We start from the raw sequence: 21,506 nt of genomic DNA on the forward strand, positions 1-21,506 counted from the left end.
CGCTGTGTTTGACAGCGAGAGAGCAACGATCTGAATGTGCAGGGAGCCAGTTTCTGCGGACGCTGGTAACCAAGGTACACAACGGGTAACCAAGTAAAGCGCTTTGCTTGGTTACCCCATATTTACATTGGTTACCAGCGTCCATAGCTGCTAGAAGCCGGCTCCCTGCTCACGTAGCCGAGGTACACATCGGGTAACTATAAGCAAAGCGCTTTGCTTAGTAACCGGATCTGTACTATGGTTACCAAGCACAGCATTGTTACACGGGTTGCTGGTGGCTGATCTCTGTGGAGATCTGCATGATTGACAGCTCACCAGTGACCATGTAGAGACGCTCCAGGGATCCCTGCCAGGTCAGATCGCTGGTGGGATTGCTGGAGCATCGCTAAGTGTGACGGTACCTTAACACTAGAGAAGAGAGGGAAAACATTCAGATAGATCTAGATAAGCTGGAACAATGGGCAGCGACTAATAGAGTGGTATTTAACAAGGAGAAATGCAAAATTCTACATTGGGCAAGAAAAATGAAAATGACATCTACATAATGGGAGGAAAAGACCTAAGCAACAGCATGTGAAAAAGACTTGGGCATACTAATAGTTCACAGACTGCAAATGAGTCAACAGTGTGAGGTAAAAGCAAAAAAGGAAAACACAGTTTTGGGATGTATTAAGAGAAGCTTAGCGTCTAGATAAATTGAAGTAATTATCCCCCTCTACTTCTCATCTGGAATACTGTGTCCAATTCTGGGCAACACATTTTAAAACAGACATAAAAAAACTGGAGAAAGTCAGGGAAGCGCTTCCAAGAGGATGAGTGGACTGCAAACTATGTCCTACAAGGAAAGTTTAAAAGATATGGGAATGTTTAGTTTGCAAAAAATAAGTCTTAGAGGAGACTTAATAGCTGTCTACAAATATCTGAATGGATGTCACAGTGTAAAGGGATCATCCTTACTCTCATTTGCACATGGAAACACGAGAAGCAATCGAATGAAACTGAAAGAGAGAAGATTAGGTATTATAAAAAAATGTTTTGATAGTGAAGGTGATCAATGAGTGGAACAAGCTGCCACAAGACGTGGTAAGTTATCCTTCAATGGAAGTCTTCAAACAGAGGCTGGACAGACATCTGTCTGGGATGGTTTAGTGAATCCTGCACAGAACAGCGTGGTTGGATACAATGCGCCAGGAGGTCATTTCTAACTCTAACATTCTATGAAAGTGAAGAATGAGAAGTTTCAGTTGAAGAAGTGTTGATGAAATGTGACTGATCAGCACATATACGGTAGCAATTCATTCATAACTATAAAATAGATTTTTAGCTCTATTTGTATTTTACTTTGTAACTTCAATTGTAAAATCACCTGTCTTTCCTGCTATCTGATGACTAGGAGATACAATTTCAAATTAGGAAATGTAACATTTACAAAGGAGAAATTTTAGGCCAACATAAAACGATCAAGTAAAAATTAGTGAATTCTTGACAATTGTTTGATTGATGCACACTTACACCAGCCAATGATTGTGAACTCTTGCTCCATACTATTTTTTTTTTTACAATTTAAGTGCCTAGTATAAAATGCCCTGTGTGTGGCCTGTTCACTCAACTAAAATGTAAAAATAAAACTACACCGTCGAACCCCATTGAAAACAATGGCAGGCAAACATAAACACATAGAAAACACCTTCTAAGATGTCCAAAAGGTGACAAACAACCCAGAAGACACCACAAACACTTGGAAAAGTGACAAGTACATATACTCCTGCTGAAAGAAAAGAGCTGGACGAGTAAAAGGAGAAGAAGACACAGATATAGGCATGTCATGCCCTTCTCATGTAAAACACTGCAAGGGGACTCCAACAAGAGTCTCCATTTTTTCCAAAAATTTGGCCACAGACACCACTTAAGTGGCATCAATTGTCCCACAGTTGCAAACTTAAAATGTTGATTTGCATGAAGCACAATCAAAAATACACAAGCCTTTACTCCCCCCCGGATGACACAGGGGTAGAAAAGGCCTTGCGGATCCATGATTTGGTCATCTTGATGAACGTTAGTCTGTTTACATTATCACTGGACAGACGCTTATTTGTCAGCACACACCCAGCAGCACTGAATACAAGTTCCGAGAGAACGCTGGCTGCGGGACACGACAAGATCTCCAAGGCGTAAGTGGCGAGCTCAGGCCATTTTTCCAGATTGGAAGCCCAAAATGAGCAAGACTCCAGTTGCACAGTCATGGCATAGATATTCACTTGGATATACTCCTGTATCATCGTCTCCAGGCATTGACTATGTGTCAGACTTCTTGTGTTTTGTGGCCTTGTAAAGGATGGTCTAAAAAAAAATCCATGAAACGATTCCATAAAATTGCTGTTACCACCAGATACGGTGTTGCTGGTACGGTTTGAGTGATGAAGACTCGACAGTCCCGAGGTTGGCAAGTTAGAACTGTGAGATTCACTCTGTGCACCACTGGTGTTTAGTGGAAAAGCCAAGCTCATATTGTGTAACAGCTTCTGCTGATATTCCTGCATACGTGCGTCCCTTTCTATGGCAGGAATTATTTTGCCAAATTTTGACTTGTACCGGGGATCTAAGAGTGCTTCCAGTACTCAGTCTCTGTCCAGGAAGGCGCAACCTAACCTGGTCACGAGCATCCTCCTCCACCTCCTCTGCTGACCTCATCGACTGCCTGACTGTGGGTCGACAGTAAGTGAGATCTCCAACCTCATCATCACCCTGTGTGTTCTTACTCCCCTCGTCCTCAGAGCAAAGCTCTTCCTGCCCTGACCGAATAGTTAAGTTGTCATTCCAATCAGGTATCTGAGTCTCATCAGCTTGTTCCTCATTGTCTCCACCAAGAGGAGTTACAGTTTGGGAATGAGGGTCTACATTATGCTCAGAACCTTCTTCATCTGGACCTGGATCCGACTCACAAAGCTTCTGGGCATCAGTGCAGATCATTTTCTTTTCTGGACTCACTGTAGCTTTGGAGCAGACCTTTGATTCCTAGGCTATAGTTTGACTGAACAGCTCTGCAGACTCCACCATCTCTGTTACCCCATACTCAGCAGGGCGAGTGGAGACTTGAGAGCTGGTAGGAAAGCAAGTGCGATTGGGGTGACACCTCAGAGGACTATAGTATTTGGGATGTTGATCAAGTTGAAGTGGAGGAGAGGCCACTTGATGGACCACTTGAGATCCATTCAAGCAGCACCTGCTCTTTTTGTGCCTCATCTACATTAGGTAGCGATGGCCGTGTTCGTAAGAAAGGGATCATATCAGATTGTCCACGGAAGGAAGTAGACATCCTATTTTGGCTGGAAGATGGTCTTTCTTCAGCAGCTATTACTGTTGCTTTACCACCTACCCTACGGACACTAACTTTTTTTTCCCTTTCCAACACGCCTGTTCCCCTTTCCGCCAGCATCTGGCCTTTTGCCACTCATTTTGTATGTGAACAAATTGGCAACTGTTTGTTGCAGTTAAAAATTGGCTACTACAGATGGAGAGGTGGGGTAGCTTTCTTGACAGCAGTGGTACGCCACTGACTATCACACACTGATACTATGCCCAAGGGATTGCCTGGACTAGCTGCAGTTAAAAATTGGCTACTACAGATGGAGAGGTGGAGAAGCTTTCTTGACAGCAGTGCTACGCCACTATTACACACTGATACTATGCCCAAAGGAATTGCCTGAGCTGATTTGGACAGATGCTGTGAAAAACACTTGCACAGCGCTGGCACAGACCTGCCTAGCAAAAATTTCTATGAACTGCGCTAATCTAGCCCTGAAAAGGGCTGAAATTACAACTAGTCCCTACTCCCTAAACCGATGTCTCGATTGAACTTTGTGACGCCCACAGCAGCAGCAGCAGCAGCGGGAGCGCCTGACTGACACACAACCGCAGCACTGAAATAATGTCGGCGATGGGGAAAATGGCTGGGTCTTATAGGGCAAGGACATGTGACATACACAGCCAATGACACATGCCCTTGCTTGTCTGCCAAAAACGCACTTTCCTGTTTGTGTGTCTCTGTTTGGCCGACAGCCTGGCCCGCCCCACTGGACACTCTGTTAGGAAAAAAAAAATGTTGATCGCCATTCTTTCAGCACTCAGCAGCACTGATCTAAATCCCGTCCCCCCCGCACACTATAAGCTGAATTTGGATAATATTATCATTAACATTGAATGACAGTATTACTGTGAAAAGCCAGTGTGAGGCAGTGACAGGGGTAATATTTGAAGACCGCTATGTGTCCCCCAGAATGTGTCTGGAAACCCTCTGAGTTTGCTATAGCTATTACTGGGAGTATAGCACAAAGGGTAACAGGGAGACAGATCCCTCCTCCCAGTCCAGGTTTTGTAGCAATCCTCATGTCCAGCATTTTCGTTTAAATCATGCAGAGCACAGCAGGGTGTGTCTCAGTTGAGAGCCAGGCTTGGTGAAGCTAACACATGCTGTGTGAGCTGGGCTGGCTCTGTGTGGAGTGAACACAGGCCAAGAGTGTGAGCCTAGGAGAACCTTACACAGATCCCTGCGGTTAACGGGGTCCTAAGGTAACAAGACTTTTTGATGCAAAGAATTTGTCTATATGCACCGGCTGTGATCCGGAAGAGACTGACAGTGGGAAATTGGATCTATTTATGCTGCAACAATAAATAGACTGTTGGTGTGAACACGCTGCTGCTTCACTGCCTCACGTTTTTGCCCAAGCAACGCTGCTACCTCACACCAGCTAGTAACTAGCTACGCGTTTGGTGATCGAACCGTTATCGAACGGTAACTTGAACTGTCGAACGTCAAGCGAATCGTTCGAGTTCGTCGAACGACTCGAATATCGCCAAAAACAGGTCGAACTTGAGATTGGCGAACAGTTCGATTAGAATACCGCTCATCTCTAATGTCAAGGTAAAAAAGTGTGGTAGACTATGCTTCTGTGTAAGTGAGACATAAAAAAAACCTACACTGCTGGGATGAAGGCTGGTTGGGATTCAAAAGTGACTCAATTCTTATAGAAGAACATTAAAAATTGAGAGTCCTCAGTGGATGATACCTTTTAATGGATAACTGAAAAGATGGGACATCTTTTCAGTTAGCCATTAAAAGGTAGTATCCACTGATTACTTTAAATTTGTAATTTTTCTATCTACTGGCTAACACGGTTCAAAGATGTTTTTCAATTTTTATAAAAATGAATAGCTGCAATGGGGCTCTGTTGGGTTTTCTAAAAGGATCATGGTTTTTTTTGTGGATTCTGATGGAAATCCAAACACAGTTTTCGGTAAACAGTACTGCATTTGTATAAACTTACACTGAGGGGCTGGCCAGTAAATTATAGCTTGGGGGCAAGCACACAGCAGTGGGCCAAGAGTTGCGGTCCATAGCCATAAAGCATGTTATGGCTTGCTACATGTGTATGGTGCCCTTAAAAATAATAATATCATTATACAGCCTCAGAAATATATGGTAAATATCTCCCATGCTGTGCCCCTGAATTAATAATTGCCTCTGACCGTGCTCCCTGCAGAAAAAAATCCACCCACACTACACCTCTCCGTAATATCCCCCACACTACCTCTTTCTATAATATACTCACACACACTGCCCCTCTGCATAATATACCCTCCCCTACACTGCGCATCTGTATAATATATCCCCCTACAAACTGCCAGTCCTTTCACAATTCCCCCCCCCCCCATTGCCTTATAATGTGTCCTTGTAACACCCTGCCCCATAGCCCCTTCCCACTCCTCCACAGTAATTGACAGGAATTCTCAGCTCCTCACCATCTCCAGGCAGTAGTAACCGTCACTTACCTGAATCACAATCTCTGTGACGTGTGCACTTCACATCTTCATTCCAAATGCTCATATATTCATTAGGGCCACATGGACTGCACTTAGTATTCGCATTGGGAGAGCATCTGGCTGTCAAGTGTGTTCCTAGGTTGAATAAATATATATGAGCATATATAAGCTACTGTATAATGTAAATCAAATAAATAATTATGTCTGGTTAGAAGCCAGACAAAACACTGACCATGCAATAGAACCACCTAAACCAGGTACCAAAAGTTTCCAGCTGGAAAAACAAAATCATCAAACAAAACCTTCTAAAATCAATGGGCCGTGTTTGAAATGTACAGACATGGTGGCTCCTCCAAAATAGTAGACAATTTTGGCATCTTTCTAAGCTGGACATAAATGACAGCAGCGTTTTTAGAGTTAAATATATTTTTTGCTTGCCAAGTTACATTGGTTAACGAAACAAACATTGTCAAGTACAGAACAATAAAAGAATTGCTGCAACTTCTAACTTGTTGCTGTAGACAACGATATAATAGTGCCATTGTTTCCAAAAATTTATTTTATAAATTAACCTGAAAAGAAAGTTAATTACACATGCCAAGAGAGATATGCTTCCATAATTTTTAAACATTTCACAGAAAAAAATGGCATAATAGACTAATTGTCATTTTCAGTACATAAATCAATAGTAAAAATGTGAAAAATAGTGAAAGTGAGAAACTTTGTCATTTATCTTATCAGAGGAACCTGCTTCTTTCTACACCAGAACTGATCATTAATTTTCCAAAAATCGCAGTTCATGAGCAAATCTGTATTCAGTGAAGACATATTGCATTACTGAGATAGGATAAAGTAGTTTCTGCTGATAAGATTCATAGTAGAGTGGAGGGGGAGAAGGTAAAGGCCCCGTCACACACAACGAGATAGCTAACGAGATCGTTGCTGAGTCATAGTTTCTGTGATACAGCAACGATCTCACCAACGATCTTGTTATGTGTGACACCTACCAGCGATCAGGCCCCTGCTGTGAGATCGCTAGTCGTTGCTGCATGGTTGGGACCATTTTCTTCAAAGACTATGTCCTGCTGGGCAGGACGCATTGCGGTGTTTGACGCCTATCAACGACCTCCTAACACAGTCCCAACGCCCGCCAAGATCATTATACAGGTCGCTGATAGTTACTGTGTCATTGGTAAGGTCTAACTGTGTGACATCTCACCAGTCACCTCCCAGCGACTTACCAGCGATCCTTATCAGGTCGTATCGTTGTCGGGACCGCTGGTAAGTCATTGTGTGTGACTGGGCCTTAAGAGTTGGATGCAGTGCTCTTCCCTTCACCCACCCCATCTCATCTACATTGAATCTTATCAGCGCAATCACTCCAATCTCAGTAATGTAACAATCTGTCTTCACTGAATACAGATTTTCCAGTGAACTGAGATATTTCAGACGGAATAATCAATTTTGGTAGAGAAACAAGCAGATATAGTAAAAGGTTTCTTATTTTCATGTGTACTGGGACTTCAGCAGCAGACTGGAGGGTCAGAGATGAGGGTACAAGGTAAAGGAGGGTGAGGACAAAGACATGGTCAGACAATCCAAGCGCAGGACAGGCAGCATAGGTACGATACACGTAGCCGTGATCCGGATCAGAGAGGTCAGACAGTACAGGTAAACAAACTGGGTTGATAACGGGAGACAGAAAATACACTGGAGATCAAAATTAGAGAGCAACACACAATTTCCTAAATGTTAAAGTCATTGTGTAGTCCTATGTGATTATAGCCTAACATGAGTAAACTTGCTGTATTTTAAGCATATTTCATACATTGAATTTTTTCAAAATCACAGAACAAAAAAGTAAATGAGATAAATGTAAAAGAACACTGATCAAAAATTAGAGAACACTTTCAGATACCTGCAAGTTATTGGTGTTAATATGGTACCTGGTGCCAATTTCCTTAATTATCTGACAAACCCTATTTAACTGGCAGCCTAACATTTCAGTTTGCAAAATGTGCCGTTCTAAAATGACTGAAACCCTCCGGCAGCAAGTTGTCCAGATGAAGGCCAAAGGGTTGACCCTATTAGCCATAGAAGGGAAGTTAGTTGTTCCAAGTCTGTGATTTCGAAAATAATGCATTTTTACAACATCACAAACTCCTTCAAGTCCCCCAAGAAGGTTGGTTGCCTCGAAAGATAAATGCAAGAGAGGACAGGATAAAGTGCAGAATGTCCATGGGTAATCGTTTTAACACTACAGCTGGAATTGCTCGCTAGTTCAGCACTGAACAGGGTAAGGATCAATCTCATCATGCAGTGCCATGACTTTTAAGAGCATTTGGAATGAAAGCTCACTCTGCAGTGACCAAAGCATTAATAGAAAGAATCAAAAGGAGCATATTGTGTGGACAGAGTAGAAGTGGTCCACAGTTCATTTTGTGATGAAAGCAAGTTTAATATATTTGGGTCTGATGGGAAACATTATGTTCATCGACAAATTGGGGAAAGACTAAACCCAAAGTGGGTTAAGAAGTCAGTGAAAAGTGGTGGAGGAAGTGTCATGGTTTGGGGAATGTTTTCTGCAGCAGGAGTAGGACCTCTCATACAGCTACATGGCAGAGTGAATGCAAGTGTGTATCAGAACATTCTTCAACATCACATGGTTAATACTTGCATTCATCACTCAATCAGCCAGCAATTTTTATACAGATCAATGCCCCCTGTCACAGCAAAACAGGTAAAGCAGTTACTTGAAACAATGAAATGGCCAAGCCAGAGTCCTGATCTAAACCCAATAGAAAACCTCTGGAAAATCCTTGGTGATAAAGTTATAGCCAAGAAGCCCACAACAGTCAAAGAACTGTGGAAGAGACTGGAAGAAGAGTGGACCAAAATCCCATCAGAGCAGTGTGAGAGACTAGTGATGTCCGGTGGCCACAGATGTGCGGAAATCATTCAAATCAAAGGCCTGTACACTTCCTACCGATTGGTGACTGTTGTTACCTTCAAAAAAATTACTTACAATCTTTCTCTATGCTACAGTCATTGTTGTTCTCTTATTATGATCATCCCATTTTGGGCAAAATAAATGTTTTATCTTGACAAACTTTGGATATTTTGTGAAACACTGTTCTAGTGTAAAGGTGTACCCTTTACAAAAAAAAAAACTTCAAATGCTGATCAATGTAGATTACATTATTTCTGAACAAAAGTGATCATACATTGTTCTCTTATTTTGATCTCCAGTGTAGATGAAAGCATAAACAAGGTTCTAGTTGGCAGAGGGTAGAGTTGCTGGATTTATCACCTGCTAACAAGTGATAAGCTGGTGAAGCAATCTCTGCAGGACAGGGTGCATCCAAATTCCTGCAGAGTTTGGCTGTGTCCCTCTAGGATTCCCAACCAGCACAAGGCAACTAAGAATGTTAAGGCCCAGTCACACTAAACAACTTACCACCGATCCCAACAACGATACAACCTGATAGGGATCGCTGGTAAGTTGCTAGGAGGTCGCTGGCGAGATGTCCCACTAAGCGACGCTCCAGCGATCCCACCAGCAACCTGACCTGGCAGGGATCGCTGCAGCGTCGCTACACATGGAAATATGCTGCGCTTGGTAACTAAGGTAAATATCGGGTAACCAACCCGATATTTACCTTGGTTACCAGCGCACACCGCTTAGCGCTGGCTCCCTGTACACCTAATTACCCGATGTGTACTCTGCTACGTGTGCAGGCAGCAGGGAGCCGGCTTCTGCGGACGCTGGTAAACATCGGGTAACCAAGAAGCCCTTCCCTTGGTTACCTGATATTTTCCTTCGTTACCAGCGTCCGCCGCTCTCACACTGCCAGTGCCGGCTCCCTGTTCCCTGCACTCCTAGCCACAGTACACATCGGCTTAATTACTCGATGTGTACTCCAGCTACGTGTGCAGGGAGCAGGCACTGACACCTGAGAGCGGCGGACGCTGGTAACGGAGGTAAATATCGGGTAACAAAGGAAAGGGCTTCTTGGTTACCTGATATTTACATTGGTTACCAGCGTCCGCAGAAGCCAGCCACCTGCTCACTGCACATTCAGTTGTTGCTCTCTCGCTGTCACACACAGCAATGTGTGCTTCACAGCGGGAGAGCAACAACTAAAAAATGGTCAAGGACATTCAGCAACAACCAGCGACCTCACAGCAGGGGCCAGGTTGTTGCTGGATGTCACACACAGCAACATCGCTAGCAAGTTGTGCCTCAGCAGCGATGTTGCTAGCAATGTTGCTTAGTGTGACAGTACCTTTAGTCAGGTATTGATTGCATAGAGCAGAGTGAAACACACGGTGAGTAGGGCGGCACTTAGAAGGCATGCGAGTGGACAGCGTAACATTGTGACAAAAGACTTTTTAATTATACCACCGTACATAGCTCACATTGTCAGGACTCTCCAGTGCCAGCACCAGGTGGTCATGTGACTGCAAATATTTAATATGTATACTCCTAAGCAAAAAATTTAGCAGCAGACTTTCGTACTAAACCTACCAAACCAAACCCTTTTGACGCCCAAGAAATCAAGTAGAATACATTCTATGCCATACCGTAAATAGCAAAATGACTTTGGCACTGAGAGGAGTTTGTATTCCAACTGGGCTTGGTGTGTTTACACACAATGTTTTTGCATTGCTATGTCATTGTTAGCCTGTCAATAGGTTCTCCAAAAATGACGTCCTATACCATAAAGAAATGGTCTAGTAGTCTTGTTAAAACATACCGGGTGAGCATTTATTGCAGCATTGTCCACGATATTCATACTGCTTCTGTGGATCACAATTCAGAGAGTTCTGAAAGAACACAAAAGAACATGTTAGTATATTAAAGGGTTTATCTGCTTTAGTAAAATCCATATTTGTTAATAGGGTCATATGACAATAAGCTGATTAGAAAATGTCTCCCTTATGGACATAACATGTGGGGAAACGTGAGAGTTAAGGAGCACCTATGTATGGCTGCCTTTTTAATTTAGGAAAACAGTAATCAGTCACACACAGGGATAGGTCCTCTTCACCATTCAGCGATGGGAGCCATGATGGTAGTAGTACGGTACATGACTGATGAAACCTGATTGGCCAGAATGTAAAGTTCTGTTCACAAGACCTTATTTTCAGTCCAAGTGTTGTCCATGGAAATAACTAACATCACTGGTGCATATGCATTGCCATTATTACCATAAAGTTTTGGTTTTCTAAGTTTTAGTTTCACAATATTTTAACCAACAGTGATAATTATAGCTACCCCTATTTCCCCTAAAATAAAACCTATCCCAAAAATAAACCCTAGTAAGATTTCTGTTTTTTTTTTTCTAAGTATAAATATAAGTCCTACTCCAAAAATAAGCCCTAATTGCGATTCCATAAGGAAGTGTCCAAGCAACTAAACAAACTCCCCAGTGCTCCCGGCAGTTAAGAGCTACAGTTCATTGAAGAACCATGAATGCCAACATCTACGGTGACATACTGAAGCAGTGTATGATTACCTGTCTTAGGAAACTGGGCCGCGGGGCAGAATTCCAACATGAAAATAACCCTAAACACACCTGCAAGACCACCACTGCCTTGCTAAAGAAACTGAGTGTAATGGTGGACTGGCCAAGGATGTCTGAAAACTTAACCCTTATTGAACATCTGTGGAGCATCCTGAAATGGAAGGTGGAGAAGCAAGGTCTCCAAAAGCCCCGTTACACGGAACGACATTGCTAACAATATGTCGTCGGGGTCACGGAATTCGTGACACACATCCGGCGTCGTTAGCGACGTTGTTGCGTGTGACACCTCCGAGCGACCGCTAACAAACAGAAAAACTCACCAAATCGTTGATTGTTGACACGTCGTTAATTTTCAAAATATCGTTGCTCGTTCAGGACGCAGGTTGTTTGTCAGGCAGCACACACCGCTACGTGTGACACCCCGGGAACGACGAACAACAGCGTTCCTGCATCCTCCGGCAACAAGGTGGGAGTGATGTTAATGCGGCTGCTCTCCGCTCCTATTAATGGCCCGCTGAGTGATGTCGCTGTGACGCCGAACAAACCGCCCCCTTAAAAAAGAGGTTGTTCGGCGGCCACAGCGACGTCGTTAGGAAGGTAAGTATGTGTGACGCGTACCAGCTCTTTGACGTTGTCATGGAGGAGCGGAAAAAGGAGTGCAGTGGAGCTCTAGTGAACACTGTGCCCATGAGAGTTAAGACACAGTTTGAAAATATTGCTGGCCACACAAAATGTTAACCCTTTGGGCACAATTTGGCTATTTGCTCTTAGGGATGTTTTCACTTTTGTTGCCAGTAGTTTAGACATTATTGGTTGTGTGTTCAGTTACTTAGAAGGCACACCAAATGTACACTATTATACAAAGTAGCACACTTACTACTTTACATTGTATCAAATTGTCATATCTTCAGTGTTGACCCATGAAAAGATATAATAAAACATTTACAATAATGTGAGGGGTGTACTCATTTTATGATATGTTGTACTTTCTGCTCAGATTCAACTAAATGCAGCAAAGCTGATTAGACTGTGCTTCACAGTACAAATGAACAATGACCAGTGCTGCGACAGTAACTCAGAAGTTTTTTTAAGTCAAAGAAGTGGAGAATTCTGCAATGTGCAATAGTCGATTCAATCACCAGATCTCAACCCCATCGAGTATGAATTTCACATGCTTAAGGCTGCTTTCACACCTCCGGTTTTTGCTATGCGGCACAATCCGGCACTTTGCAGGAAAATCGCAACCGTTTTTTTTTGCTGCCGGTTGCGATTTTCCTGCATAGACTTTAATTAGTGCCGCATTGTGCCGCATGGCCTTGCGTTCCGTCCGGTTTTTGCCGCATGCGGCAGATTTAGCCGATGCGGCGGCCGGATGGAACGTTGCCTGGCACGTTTTTTTCGTGCGGCAAAAAAAAAAAACCGCATCGCGCCGCATTCGGCGCATTTTTCAATGCATGCCTATGGCGGCCGGATGCGGCAATAACCGCATCCGGCCGCCGCATGCGGTTTTTGCCACTGCGCATGCTCAGTAGCATGCCGCAAGCGGCAAAAACCGGACTGGCCGCAAAGGAAAAACTTATGCAAAGGATGCGGTGTTTTCACCGCATCCGTTGCATAGCTTGCACAGCCGGATTGAGCCGCAGAGCTCAAGCCGGATGTGTGAAAGTAGCCTAAGGCTGCTTTCACACATCCGGCTTGAGCTCTGCGGCTCAATCCGGCTGTGCAAGCTATGCAACGGATGCGGTGAACACACCGCATCCTTTGCATAAGTTTTTCCTTTGCGGCCAGTCCGGTTTTTGCCGCTTGCGGCATGCTACTGAGCATGCGCAGTGGCAAAAACCGCATGCGGCGGCCGGATGCGGTTATTGCCGCATCGCGCCGCATCCGGCCGCCATAGGCATGCATTGAAAAATGCGCCGCATCGGCCGAATGCGGCGCGATGCGGTTTTTTTTACCGCACGAAAAAACGTGCCAGGCAACGTTCCATCCGGCCGCCGCATCGGCTAAATCTGCCGCATGCGGCAAAAACCGGACCGAACGGGAGCCCATGCGGCACTAATTAAAGTCTATGCAGAAAAAACGCAACCGGCAGCAAAAAAAAAACGGTTGCGATTTTCCTGCAAAGTGCCGGATTGTGCCGCAGAGCAAAAACCGGAGGTGTGAAAGCACCCTAAGACAAAACTTAAGAACTCAGCTGCAGTAAAGGTCTAGCAAAGCAACACAAAAGGAGGAAATCCAACGTTTGGTGAAGCTCTTGCTTACTTCTTTTTATATATACTGAATGACTTACTTTAACATAACTAGGGGGTGAAGCTAAATCAGGAGCCAGGAGTTGCTCTGTTTGAGAATGCACCCTTGACTGAACAAGTCCTAGATGAGGGAGCAGTCAATATAAGCTTTAAGAAAAAAACACAGAGAAGCCAGTACAGGAGAGACATACAGTATACGTTTCCCATTGACCATTAGGCATTATTTACTTTGGGTCTTGTGCAATGTAATTTAGCAAATTTGTGTTTTCTGCACTTGTGAAGCCTTATGTTTAGTAGCCTTTTTTCAAACAAATTGGGGTAAATAGTTAAAAAAAAGGATTGTGTACACAAAACACTATCTCAGTCAATGAACAACCAGTGGTTTGTTCCATGTATTTGACAAACATTTATGCTAGAAACTCAACCTAGTGGGATGCAGCAACAAATCCCAGATGTGAAGAAGACAGATGTTGGTAGGGGAAGTGGGAATCCTAATGTTTACGCCAATGATCCACATATATTACAATATATACATACCCATAAAACCAATACCCACACCTAACACAGACGAACATGCTGTTTTGGGGGGAACACGTGTTGATTTTTTTTCTCCCTATGATGGAAATGTACCTAATATTGGTGATCTATATTTTAGTCCTACAGAGTAGACTGTTAGAAATTGTATTATGGCAAGAAAAAAGCAGCTAACAGTCTAATCAGTAGGACTATCAGCTGTGTATCCAAAAGACTTCTGTACAACACAACTGATGGTGCCAACCCCATTTATACGGCAAGAAATCCCACTTATTAATCCTGACAGGGCACACATGTGAAGTGAAAACCATCTCCGGTGACTACCTCTTGAAGCTCATCAAGAGAATGCCAAGAGTGGGCAAAGCAGTAATCAGAGCAAAACGTAGCTACTTTGAAGAACCTAGACTATAAGACATATTATCAGTTGATTCACACTTTTTTGTTAAGTATTTCATTCCACACGTGTTAATTCATAGTTTTGATGCCTTCAATGTGAATCTACAATTTTCATAGTCATGAATATAAAGAAAAATCTTTGAATGAGAAGGTGTGTCCAAACTTTTGGTATATTATATTTATTATAATATAATATAATATAATATATACGCAGGGGTTGGACAAAATAATGGAAACACCTAACGTTTTGGCATCATAATCTTTGAACATTTTATAAGCATGCAAACCGTGACATGTGTTAATGTTTTGTAGTTGATTATTTGTGTTATGTGATATGTGTATATAAATTATCTGTTTGTTTTGCAGAATTGTAAGAACATTGATGAGAACCTGATACCAATGGCAGACCTCTCGGATTTTGAGAGGCCAAATTGTTGGTGCTCATATGGCAGGCGCTAGTGTAACAGAAAGTGCCCGAATGCTTGGCGTGTCAAGAGGTACTCCAAAGTAACGACTGCGTTTGAAAGAGAAGAAAAAACATCCGCAGCGAAGCACAGGTCCGACCGAAAGTCGAAGTTGACTAAGAGACCGTCGGACTCTAAAGCAAATTGTGAGAGAGCATCACAAGACCACTGCTCTGAAAAATCACTGCTGAGCTCAATGAACACCTACATAACCCAGTTTCCACGAAAATTGTTCGTCGGGAGCTGCAAAAATCTGGATTCCACGGAAGAGCTGCAATTAGAAAACCGCTGCTCTCAATGTAAAATGTGTCCAAGCATTTAAAGTGGTGTAGAAACCTCCAGAATTGGTCCCTCGAGCAGTGGAAACATGTGGTGATATTCTCAAACGAATCATCATTTACCCTATTTCCAACCTCCGGCCAAGTGTACGTTTGGAGACAGCCGAAAGAAGAATTCCATTCAAACTGCCTTCTCCCAACCGTAAAACATGGCGGAGATTCTGTGATCATCTGGGGTGCTATTTCGTGGAGATCCGCCAGGCCAATGATATCCCTTCATGGAAGAATTAACAGCCGAGATTAGGCATTTTGGGATACCAAGTGCATCCCATGGCCAAGCACTGTTCCCGGAGGGGAACGCCATCTTTCAGGATGATAATGCACCAATTCATACAGCTAGAATCGTTAAAGCATGGCACGAGGAACATTCTAATGAAGTTGAGCATCTCATCTGGCCCCCACAATCCCCAGACCTCAACATTATTGAGCATTTATGGTCGATTTTATTTTAGAGATTCAAGTTAGACGTCAATTTCTGCCACCATCGTCGCTCAAAGAAATGGAGGGTGTTTTAACTGCAGAATGGGCTAAAATTCCTTTAGAAACAATTCACACCTTGTATGAATCCATACCTCAGAGAATTGAGGCTGTAATCGCCGCTAAAGGTGGACTTAAGGGGGCTTTACACGCTACGATATCGTTAATGTCTTGGCGTCGGGGTCAAGTTGTTAGTGACGCACATCCGGCGTCATTAACGATATCGCAGCGTGTGACACTGACCAGCGACCTTAAGTGGCCTCAAAAATGGTGAAAATCGTTCACCATGGAGAGGTCGTCCCAAACTCAAAAATCGGTAAGGGTTGTTTATCCAGGTGGTTCATCGCTCATGCGGCAGCACACATCGCTGTGTGTGACACCGCAGGAGCGAGGACCGTCTCCTTACCTGCCACCGGCCCCAATGCGGAAGGAAGGAGGTGGGTGGGATGTTATGTCCTGCTCATCTCCGCCCCTCCGCTTTGATTGGCCGGCCGCTTAGTGACGTTGCGGTGACGTCGCTGTGATGCCGAACGTCCCTCCCCCTTGAAGGAGGGATTGTTCGGCAGTCACAGTGCCGCCGCCAACCAGGAAAGTATGTGTGACGCTGCCGTAGCGATAATGTTCGCTACGGCAGCGATCACAAACAATCGCATGCGCTACGGAGGCAGGGACTTACACGCTCGCTATCGCTACAAATTGCTAGCGATATCGCTACCGTGTAAAGCCCCCTTTACACCATATTACACTAACTTTTGTTGATGTCTTCAGGAGTTTCCATTATTTTGTCCGTGTGTGTGTGTGTTTGTGTGTTTATGTATGTATGTATGTATGTATGTATGTATGTATGTATGTATGTATGTATGTATGTATATATATATATATATATATATATATATATATCTATATCTATATCTATATATATATATATATATTTTTTTTTTTATTATTTACTTTTTTAATGTTCTTGTATAAAGTTATTTTTTTTTTTCTTATATTTATACACATCACCCAGATACGCACCTGTCTACATTGTAAAGGTGCGGCCAGTCTGGTTTTAAGTCAGGTTATTACCAGTGTGGGAAACCAGCAAGGGAACCTCTGCCTTCATTCTGTTTATGTCCTGTTGTATAATGCATATAACAGGGAGTGATGCTCTGTTTTGCTGGATTTGCACCCCAGCTCCTGGCAGCTTCAGTAGCCCCTTTTGTGTTCACCAGCTGATCTTGTAGGTTTTTAAAGCCCAGAAAAGATGCAGTTTAGTTTAGGACCCAGCAAAGGAGGGTGCCGTGAAGGGGCACTGGGCTAGTATTGCAATGGCCATTATAATATTCTAAATACCCCCATTTATAATTTTTTTAGGTAGAATTTATTTTGGTTTTTCCACAGTGTGCGACTGGTCCCCCTTTCTTGTCTTGTGTGTATAATTATATTTATTTATATATATATATATATATATATATATATATATATATATATATATATATATATATATATATATATATATATTTATATTCATTCAAATAAATAATAGATAGATAAGTTAGGTGCACAGATGTATACAATACCATGTATTTAAAGATATATTTATAGATGTCTATACATGCCTATAATATTATACACTTTGTGCACTAGCATTATTTATTTGATCTTTTTTATTTTTTTTAGCACAGGTACACTTTATAATTATATCTATAAATATAGCTTTAGTACATTGTTTTGTATACATCTGTGCACCTAACTTATCTATTCAATATTTATTGAGTTACGTAGGAATTACCGTAACTAATACTAGTTTGTCAATCTATGTATGTTTCCTCATGGGAGTGTGTTCCCTGTTTTTAATATTGTAATTTAGTATATCAATAAAAAAAAATATGTTTGGAGGTAATTTTTCATGGTTTTATGGGTATCTTACTAATATAATTTGACTAAAATATTACAATATATACAGTATATAGATCAGCAATATTAGGTACATTTCCATCATAGGAAAAAAAACAAAACAACAAGTATTCCCCCAAAAACAGCATGTGCGTAATGTGTTAGGTGTGGGTATTCTTTCTTCTGTGCTCCATTTCCAAGTACTACGGTAGTATGCACATTGGGAGTTGTCTTTACTATTGTTTCCCACCTTCGCACTGTTATTCTGTTTCCGTAATTGTGACAGACAGGTTGTTAGGTGAGGAGAGATATATAACAGGGTATTTCCATGGAACACTGACCTATGGGCGTCTCACCATCACCCTGAACACATGGAGGTAAAGTCAAGAATGTTAAACAGATAATAAAAGCAGATGAGAGCTGTCATTTCATGTCAGTTTTTGTCTATGGGTGAACGCTTTCATTTTGTTTCCCAGAAGAATAATTCAGAGAGAAGTAGAAATAGTAACACAAGATCCTTTTCCATAAAGCCGGAAAAATTGCTAAGTACACGTATGACCAAGACTGAGGGCGATATGCTCAGTTGATGTCTTTCATAAGATGTTTTTTATTTTTACTCATCATGACAAGCAGCAGGTCATAAATTATTCTCCAGGTACTGTCAACTAGCAGTTTGATCAATCTTTAAAGGGATTTTCCATCCTCAAACATTATTATGTGCAATAGAGAATATACACAGTGTTCTGTAGGTCACGTTATGTAAAATACAACAGGAACATATCTACTCAAATGTCATAGTATTCTTCTATTTTCTAGATCTAGGGGCAAGTTCACATATGTCGGAAAATTTAACTGTAAATTAATTTGTGGATTTTGTCACATATCTCCATTTATATTCCCATTTAATATATGGGCATTTTGGTACAGATTTACTGCAGGTTTCCCCCTAAGCAACACAAAAAATGACAACCATGGTGAAAATCCACAGAATGGATTGATATGCTACTGATTTAAATTACACAGTGCTTGATTAATGAAATATCATCCACTTTACTGGTACTCTAATATATGGTACTTCAGATTTCTACTACTGTATGGAAAGTCTGCAACAAGTGAGCATGTCCTAAATGAAATAGTACTTTACCCGTTAACGCAAAAAGATATGAATATACATCCACTCTATGATCCTCATACATGGCACGGGCTCAGGAGTATACACGGCTCTGTGCTTGGCATATGCCCGATGAGTTAGGGTATGTACCCACGATCCAGACATGCTGTGTCCCGGACACAACATGTCCTCTCCTGCTGGGCCGTGAGTACTAACCGCAGGAGACCGCATCTGCCTGTACCCACAATCCAGGTTTATGCAGCTGTAGTCTCTCTGTTCTCCCTGCGGAGAACACTTGCATCTCACCAACAATAAATTAACATGCTGCAGCTAGGGAAGCCGCACCACCGATCAGTTTACACTGCAGGAATAACAAGCACAGTGGGCACGGGATTTCTATAAATTTCATCCACTGGGCTTGTAATGTACAACGCAGCATTTTAGATGCAGCAAAAACATGCTGCGTCCAAAACGCTGTCAATTGCCCAAATTGTGTGTCCAGCCAGGTACAATTAGGCAGCTGGGGACTGGAATACACAGCGCAGGGTGGCCCAAGCTTTCTGCCCCCCACCCCCCACCCCGCTGCAAATGTCAGTTCGCAGCCGCCCCAGAAAATGGCGTTTTCATAAAAGTGCCATCTTCTGGTACTGTATCCAGCTCTTCCAGCGGCCCTAGGCAATAAGGGGTTAATGCCAGCTTTGTTTTACCATCTGGTATTAAGCCAGAGATTCTTAATTTCAGGCCAAGTTTGACCCAGCCATTAAGAATCTCCAATAAAGGGTTAAAATAAATCCCAAAACACACCACACAAAGAAAAAATACTTTATTAGAAATAAATACACACACACACACACACACACACACACACACACACTTAGGGACGCCATCTTTATTACTCTCTCTCACCCCTCCACGATCCTGGTCTTCTGTCTTCCTTCTTCTGTCTTCTTCAACCTGGTGCTGGCAGGTGTCTTGGGGTGGCACGGTGTCGTCCGATCAGCTGTTCTCATATGCTGTTGTTACCGTGCGTGCTCCGGCAGTCACAAGAGAGCAGAAGATGCGAGGGCACATGCGCCGCCCCCTCAGTTGGAAGACTAGAATAGCAGGGGGTAACACGTTCTTCATAAAGATGGCGCCGGAGATAAGAGCTATGTGAAAGCGCCAACTTTAACACCATCTTAGGGAATTGTAAAATTAGCATAGACAACAGAGAGAGGGAGGTACAGGCGGCAGTGGGGCGGGAATCCAGATGAATAATAACCCGGTTATTATCTGCTCCGTTGCCGATGTCAATCAAGAAGCTGCTGAATTTATAAACTTCACTTTCTTGGCTTTGAAAATATAAACATCCGAGCTGACCACTAATGGTATGCAGATTATCAGCCTGATAGTGCCAGTACAGCGCTTTAGCTTATATATGCAAATACTGATGATTGGTTCCCTTTAAACACAATATTATAGGTTAACACATGAGCTTAGTTTGGTGTTTTCCTTACAAGTTTTCCATCGTTTGTCTGCTTTGATTTGTACTGTTTATCCCCATTTAGTATGTGCTCCATGAACAATGCTACCAGGTGTGTATCCTGTGAGATGTATGCATGCATACCTTGAACGGCCGTTTGAGGGTGAATTTATCTGCGCTCAATCTCATCGTGTCACATATTTGGAAGCCCAGGTATTCAGTCTAAATATACAGCTTGCAACACTCAGGAGCTTTTGTGAATGATCAGCCTTACAGTTAGAAGAAGGCATAGGTGGGAAAAGTGTCAAGGAGCCTAGTCCTGATCTGGCACAACCTGTTGGGTGAGACCTCCAGGGGGGTCTCTCTCAGGGTCTCTCTCAGATTCCAAATCAGAACTGCACATATGAATCAGGAGAAATGACCACACAGAGACGTGTCTCTATCCGGCAGAAGCTCAATGCTCTTCTGACCCTTGTATTCAAACCATAGCATTATATATATATATATATATATATATATATATATATATATATATATATATATATATATATATATATATATATATATATATATATATATATACATACACACACACACATACACATATATACACAGCTTACTCAGTACATCCACATTATCTATTAACCAACTAGCTAGCTTGGGCATAGTTGATTTCTTGTTTGAACAGTCTTAGCAAGGTTCGTTAGCAAAACATTCAAGTGTGTCTAGACATAGATGAGAGTCTATGAAAAATATCAGTTACTTATTTGAAACTACAGATGAGTATCTCTTTTATTCATGAATATCAGTTACTTATTTGAAACTACAGGTAAGTATCTCTTCTATTCATGAATGTCAGTTACTCATTCATGAAACTACAAAAGAGTATCTCTTCTATTCAAGAATGTTACTTACTTATTCATGAACTAAAACTTATTCTACTTAGCCCTAAGCATAATTTGTTTCAGTTATATATTCCCTTAATATTTCAATTAGGTATATGAGTACAAACAATACATAAAGCATTCAAAGGACAGATTATCTTATTATATTACACTGGACAAACGATTCATAACCTAGGCCTTCACAAACCTAGTAAATATGCCTGTTTGGCTGATATTAGGAATGCAGGCCCAGGACTAGGATCACTACAGCAGAGCGTTGTTCCTAGCAAAAAAGGAAAATGACTTCTGTAGGAAGGAGGAAAATAGGAGTGCAGCAAAGGCCAAACAGATGTTGGTGGTTG

The 21,506-nt window shown here is 42.3% G+C and overlaps 1 protein-coding gene across 1 annotated transcript in view; it reads right to left on the minus strand.

Annotated features, from left to right (window-relative positions):
- The window catches only part of TNFRSF11A (TNF receptor superfamily member 11a), a 125,779-nt gene that overhangs the window by 41,958 nt on the left and 62,315 nt on the right, over nt 1-21,506 (minus strand). Inside the window, exons 2-3 of the mRNA XM_075316497.1 lie at nt 10,578-10,647; nt 5,830-5,955 (exon numbers count right to left, since the gene is read on the minus strand). Coding sequence (XP_075172612.1) covers nt 5,830-5,955; nt 10,578-10,647 — 196 coding nt within the window. The remainder of the gene's footprint in view (nt 1-5,829; nt 5,956-10,577; nt 10,648-21,506) is intronic.

Source organism: Anomaloglossus baeobatrachus, chromosome 6, assembly GCF_048569485.1.
Source record: "Anomaloglossus baeobatrachus isolate aAnoBae1 chromosome 6, aAnoBae1.hap1, whole genome shotgun sequence".
Lineage (NCBI taxonomy): Eukaryota > Metazoa > Chordata > Amphibia > Anura > Aromobatidae > Anomaloglossus > Anomaloglossus baeobatrachus.